This window comes from Camellia sinensis, unplaced genomic scaffold, assembly GCF_055761805.1.
Source record: "Camellia sinensis isolate YWXY unplaced genomic scaffold, ASM5576180v1 Unanchor12, whole genome shotgun sequence".
NCBI classification, from domain to species: domain Eukaryota; kingdom Viridiplantae; phylum Streptophyta; class Magnoliopsida; order Ericales; family Theaceae; genus Camellia; species Camellia sinensis.
The window spans coordinates 2,897,421-2,904,510 of NW_028128998.1; the positions used below are offsets into that span (position 1 = coordinate 2,897,421).

At 38.7% G+C, this 7,090-nt stretch overlaps 1 protein-coding gene across 1 annotated transcript; it reads right to left on the reverse strand.

The window, feature by feature from the left end:
- Window positions 1-404: 404 nt before the first annotated feature.
- On the reverse strand, window positions 405-1,094 carry LOC145814709 (uncharacterized). The gene has a single exon (XM_082911714.1). It carries the CDS (start codon window positions 1,092-1,094, stop codon window positions 405-407), a length of 690 nt encoding a protein of 229 aa, XP_082767840.1.
- Between the last annotated feature and the right edge of the window lie 5,996 nt (window positions 1,095-7,090).

Genomic DNA, 7,090 nt, shown 5'->3' on the forward strand with positions numbered 1-7,090 from the left:
AGTCAACCTACTTATCTCTCGGAGCATAGGCCTGCTGCACTGACTAAGCCGAAGCGGCTCCCTGATTAGCTCGCAAAGTCTGGACTGAGTGATCCTGTTAGTGGCTCTGAGTCAGCCTCGACCCTGATGCCAGATGCACCTCCCAACTGCGGGCAAGCTCTCTTTATGTGCCCTGGCTGACTGCACTGATATCAAGTAGGCCCCTACCCCCTACTTTGAGATTGACTTTAACATCGGTTAGGTGGTGGTGGTGGCAACATCTGTTGTCCTCCTCCCTTCTGTGGACATGCAAAGGCCTTGTGACCTAGTGGGCCACACTTGAAACAAGAAAAACCACTTTGCGCACTCTTCCCCGGGCCTGCACTAGGCAAGGGAAAGGTGGATCTAGACTGCTGCGGTTGGGACTAGGATGAAAATGTGTTCTTTCTCTTTTTGTTTGGCCTATAGTCCCCTTGTGACCCTTGACCCCTCGACCTTGACCCTCGAATTCTCTCCTCCTTGGCCTCTACGGTAATCTCTACGTGTGCCATCGCTTCCACAAGTCGATCATAATTCCGGATCATGTTCCCGGCAACCTTGAACAAGATTTTTGTTCTTAGTTTCTTCTCAAACTCAATGCAACGATGCTTTTCCATTGCCACTAACTCCGGTGCAAACCGGGACAAACTAGAGAAGGCTGCTTCAAACTTGGCCACGGAAATATTGAGTTGCTTAACGTCCTGAAATTCTTGCCTCAACCTCTCCCTAGCAGTGGGAGGTAGGTACTTGTCTTGGAAAACCACCACAAATGCTTCCCATGTTGGTTCTATTCGGCCCTTGGCGTATTTCCACCATTGGCCTGCATTCCCTTTGAGGTAGTAACTCACAAGAGTCACTCTAAGCTCACTGCCTTCGATGTGAAGCATCTCAAATGTCTTCACTGTCTGTTCGAGCCACTTATCTGCTTTCTTAGGCTCAGGGCCACCATGGAACTCATCCGGCTTGGCCCGCAAAAACTCCCTAGTGAGAAAGCTCGCCCTCATCTCTACGACATTCTCTCTAGCTTGATTCTCTACCCTCAGTATACTCATCGATACCCTCAAGGCCCCTGCCATTTCTCAGGCTAGGGTTCCCCATTGTGGCTTGACCCATTTCCCTTGGAATTTCTGCTTGCCCCACTTGCTCGGCCATATTATGCACCCCCCCTGCGAGCTCTACCACACCTTCCACCTCTACCACCACGGGTTTGACCCCTTCCTAACATCCTACTTAAGGAACAAGATAAACAATTTAGCACATAATTCCAAATGTGCTCGCAACTTGCCTCACAAGTTTGACTACAACAATTCCATATATGTTCTACCACACAAACAATTCAATTCCACTTCACATTAGCACTTAGTTACGTAAGCATATACGGATTATTCTTTTGTGATGAGATTCATCTCGTGAAAAACCAAGAATTCTTAATAGAACGAGTATTGATCAAATATCCTTCTAATGAGACCTCAAGGAATTTAATAGGCGCAGATAACATCCCAAAAGTCCAATCTCATACCCATATAGTCACATAAACATGTTATCACATAATCACAAAATCCGAAACATCACCTAATCATGTGAAATGAACCCACCGTGGTATAACAACCACTCCCCGTGAGCCCCAAGTATTCAAACCCGATAACTCTGATACCAAGTTGTAACGCCTTAAAATCACCCAACACAAATTAGGTACATCAACCAACATCCATTAAAGAATAATAGCAATTCTCCAACCTTTACATCATTAATCAATAAGGTTTGTACGGAAGTCTCACATGCGAATTATACATTCAATGATATAGAAATACATGAATCTATAGCATGTAGAACATCAAATCCCAAAATAAATAAAATGCCCTTGAAGGCTTACATATTCCAAGACTTAAGCCCGGTTACACAAAAATGGTCTTTCGGACCCACACATGAATAGCCCTTGGCTTGCAAAAATTTTAATCACAACAAAAGAGCCTTATACTCTCAAAACATACTCCCACGCCCTAGTTTGGCGGGTTCACCACATCTTTTCCTGCACTAAAGTCCCATAGGGGTGAGCATAAAGCCCAGTAGAGAAATCTTAACAAAGTATATACGTTTATGCAAGAATTCCCAATATGAAATGCACATGCCATGCTACGCCCCAAAAAAAGAGTTCGTTTACATCTTTTTGAAAACCACCATGCACAACGCTAACTTGAAATTCTTTACAATTTAGAAATTTGCTGTTTAATTCATTGGGGCGGTAAATACAACTTAGGTAATCCCTGGGTTGGTATCTGCAAGTAGGCATAACTAGCACTATCAAAAACCTACTTTACCGGTTGCTAACCGGAAAGGAAGTAGTACCTCCTCCGCGCGTGTTTTCGGTCTTTCACCCCGGACACTCAGGCCAATTTAATCAATTCCATCTACACCTCCTATCCGGATTTACTAACATATTTATCCCAAGACATTACAATAGTTCTCATTTCTCAATAATTCTTTCTCAATGCAAGTTTCAAATCCCAATTCAATAATTATAACTAGCTATATATTGAAATGTCAATGCCACAGTTATCCATGCAATGCAACAATTAACCATGCCATGTAGTGATTACCCATGCGATGTATCATGCAACCATTAAAATAATTTCCCCACAATTGTTCCATTTGCGATCACAATTTCCACTTTCTTTTTCCAATACATTTAACACGGATAATTCATGAACTTTTACCTCTATCCAAGTGTTGCAACATTTCCACATCTCATAAGGTCTCAACATTTTGTCATTTCAAGATTCATATACATATCTACATATACAATAGATTCCAAGGAAATTTACTAATTTCGCATATACTAAGAAATTTGACATTTTACATCTAATGTCATGAAATCTCCATTTGAACATTCATTTAACACAAGTAGAATCATAATTTCTCAACATCCAACAAACCCCCCAAATTTCTAGGTTTTTCACCGAAACAATGCATTTCTCAATTTCTTGGTAAAATCTCACCAAAAACATCATTTTTATGACAATGAGCTTCAATTATTCAAGAAAATCTTTCAATGAAACAAAAGATGGATTTCTTTTGCAAAACCATTAACTTCTTGAGCTAAAAACCAAAACCTTTTTATAATGTCTTTAAGAAAGCTCCAAAATCACATTAACCTTGCATAGACATGTATATATAACTCAAAGAAGTTACTACCTCATGTTTTGAAGAAGAAAATGAGATGAAACCCTTGAAATCAATGGTGCCAAAACCCAATCTCCACCGTACACAATCTAGCTCTTGAGGTGTTCTTCAACTTTGATGAAGGAACTTGGGTTGAAGATGCAATGGATCTAAGGGGATCAAGAGTTTGAAGAGTTTTGGGGTATGAAATGTAGAGAGAAGGGAGAGTAGTGTGTTTTTAGTGAGAGAGTGATATAGGAAAAGTGACACACACAGCCCAAAAAGAGAAGAAAAACAGAGCTTTACGGACTTAGGCCCGTCCGCAGGTACGGCTCTGACCCCCACACGTGTGGCACCTTATCGCATTCCCCCTCCGTACCTGCATATAATGCAGTGTGTAATGTTCAAATGCCTGCACTTCCCGCATGTGCAGCCTCAACCCCCGTACGTGCGGCCCTCTCTCACACGTGCGGCCCAAGGCCCTGCATGTGCAGCCTTGGTCCTCTTGCTCAGAATTTTTTTCTGGTTCGATTCCAGACACTCCATACTCAATCGAGCACCCTCCAAAACAAGTGACACTCAAACCTAGAATAAACATGGACCGAAAGTTGAGAAAAAGCTTTCGAACACAACAAACCCAAAAAGGACTATAAGTGAAGTGACGTATACGAAACCGGTCATCACAGTTTTCAAATCACATTTCTAACTCTTGGTTTGAGTGTAGTGTTTGGTTACAGCTTTCAAAAATTGATTTCAAACCCACTTTTGAAAACACGTCTAACCAGTTATATTCTCCGAGACGTCTGACCGGTTGACTGGAACAGCGTTCATTTTTCATTTTTTATTTTTTTTCTCCTTAGAGCAATTGGTGTTAGATAATGTCTCAATGGGACCACATAATTAAATGTGGTGTTATCATTTATAAGAAGCCTACAATTTAAGTGATTCAATTTAGTTAATAGGCTTAAGGGTATATGTGTTATGGACCTAATGTGTAGATACTAGTTGTATAATTTCTATTTCTATGAGGGGCAGAAATAGAAATTAAAACATATTGGTTAAAGTTGGTTTTCATTACCTTTCAGTTTTAAAACCAATAATAATAATGGTTAATTTATTAGTTTTTTATTACCTTTCAGTTATGAAACTAATAATGGTTAATTTATTGGTTTTTATTACCTTTCAGTTATGAAACCAATAATGGTTAATTTATTGGTTTTCATTACCTTTCAGTTATGAAAACCAATTACAACCTTTAAAAGGTTATGGTCCCTATTCCTTCCCATGAGTGAAAAAACAAGAATACTGTTTTGTTTTCTAAATCCTCTCAAGGAGAAACATAAGGCACATAAAGGAAAGGATTAGAAGGCTTTAACAAAGTCAATATCAAAGGTTTTATTGACAATCAGACGCTTCCGTTTAACCGTTCATCGATGGATTCAGGTATGTCGTTTTAGTCTTGTTTTCTTGATGATATACATGGTAGATGATCCGAAACATGAAGTTTCATGTTCTGAAATTTATGTTAACAAGTGGTATCAGAGCGGTTATATCATGTGTATTATCAGAATAAATATGCTTTTATTCATCCTATTTAGTTTCTTGGAATCAGATTCTGTTTTTTGTATTTGTGTTTTTCCCTCTGCTGCAAATTCTGTTTTGTTTTCTGGAAATGGAACATAATTCGGATGGGGGGTTCATTTTTCAAATGGTGAACATCATGTATTTATATATATATGTATATAATTGGGATTGCTGCAGATTATATAACATATACGGGGTAACAAATTTAGAAATCTTTAAATTTAATGTAATTTCATACAACGTCTACGGAAATTTAATTTTCAAATGTTCTAAATATAAGTCAATTCAAACAAGATGTCACAAAAGTGATCTCTCTTGTCTAGATTGTTTTATATGGAATGTTTTGAAGTTCATGTCTGTGTATCTCATGCGGGTATTTATCGGTCCAAAGACATGATTAAAACTTGGCAGAATTACACACACATTTTGTGGTGATAAACATGTGCCAATTGTCAAGAAAACCTAATGTGAATAATAAATCTATCAAAAGATAGATTTGTTATTTGACATAACTTATTGTCAATGTTTGATCATTACAACAAGAATACCACTTACAGTTAATATCACTACCCAAAGGTTTGGTATTAATGTTGTGCTAGGTATCTTGAGATGTTGTCATTAAATTAATTTATTTAGAGATTATCTGTTTGGTAACTTAATGTGAGCATTCCTTTTATTTTCTTTTCGATTCAGCTTTAGTGTCGACTACTTCAATCTCTGCCAACATGAACAATGTTCCAATGTTAAATGGAACAAACTTTAAGGACTTGAAAGAGAACATATTGATTGTTCTCGGCTGCATGGACATAGACTTGGCATTAAGGATGCCAAAACCGAATGCTCTCACTGCACAAAGTACTCCTGAGGAAACTGTGTACTTTGAAAAGTGGGATCGTTCTAACAGGATAAGTCTTATGATCATGAAGCGTGGGATTCCAGAAGTTTTTCGGGGTGCAATAACAGAGGATGTTACCGTTGCCGGTGAATTTCTTTTAGAAATTCAAAAGCGTTTTGCTAAAAACGATAAGGCTGAAACAAGCACGCTTTTAGCAAGCTTGATTTCAATAAAGTATAAAGGCAAGGGTAATGTTCGCGAGTACATCATGGAAATGTCTCATCTTGCTTCAAAACTTAAGGCACTAAAGCTCGACCTATCTGATGATTTGCTCGTGCATTTAGTTCTCATCTCTCTTCCTGCACAATTTAACCAATTTAAGGTCAGTTATAACTGCCAGAAGGAGAAATGGACTCTCAATGAGCTCATTTCATTTTGTGTGCAAGAGAAAGAGAGATTGAAGCAAGAAAGGACTGAAAGTGCTCATCTGGCAAGCACCTCCAAGCATACGGGCAAAAGAACGCATAAGGGAAAGGAAGTTGCTATTCCCCAGGGTCCGGAACCAAAGAAACAGAAAACGCAGGATGGTTGTTTCTTTTGTGGCAAGCCCGGACACAGAAAGAAGGATTGTGCCAAATACGTCGCCTGGCGTATAAAGAAAGGTCCATTTCATGTTTTGGTCTGTTCTGAAATAAATTTAGCTTCAGTACCAAGAAACACTTGGTGGGTAGATTCTGGTGCTACTACTCACATATGTGTTTCTATACAGGGTTGCCTGAACTACCGAAAGCCAACTGATGCTGAAAGATACATCTTTGTGGGTGATGGCAAGTCGATAGAAGTGCAGGCAATAGCGCACTTTAGATTATTACTGAAAACTGGTTATTATTTGGATTTATTAGACACTTTTGTTGTACCGTCCTTTAGACGGAATTTAATTTCTGTTTCTGTATTGGACAAATTGGGATATTATTGTTCTTTTGGAAATATGAAGTTTAGTATGTCTATTAATTCCAATGTTGTTGGTACTGGTTTACTTAATGTGTTTGATAATCTATATTTGCTCGAAACTATTGCATCTTATAATGCAACCTTGCACGTGGAATCACGAGGTACAAAGCGTAAATTAACTAAGGAAAATTCAGCCTCATTATGGCACAAACGCCTAGGTCACATCTCTAAATCTAGAGTTGAGCGCCTTGTGTCTGATGGAATTTTGGACTCTCTTGATTTTTCAGATTTTGATGTCTGTGTTGAGTGTATCAAGGGAAAACAGACCAAAATAAAGAAATATGGTGCCCATAGGACTACAGATGTCTTAGAACTAATTCATACGGACATTTGTGGCCCATTCCCTATGGCGTCTTGGAATGGTCAACAATATTTTATCACATTCATAGACGATTATTCCAGAGATGGGTATCTATTTCTTATCCATGAGAAATCACAGTCTTTAGACGTATTCAAAAGATTTAAGGCCGAAGTTGAGTTACA

Coding starts and splice junctions, on each gene's coding strand:
- LOC145814709 (XM_082911714.1), bottom strand. CDS start 1,094: ATGGCAGGGGCCTTGAGGGTATCGATGAGTATACTGAGGGTAGAGAAT.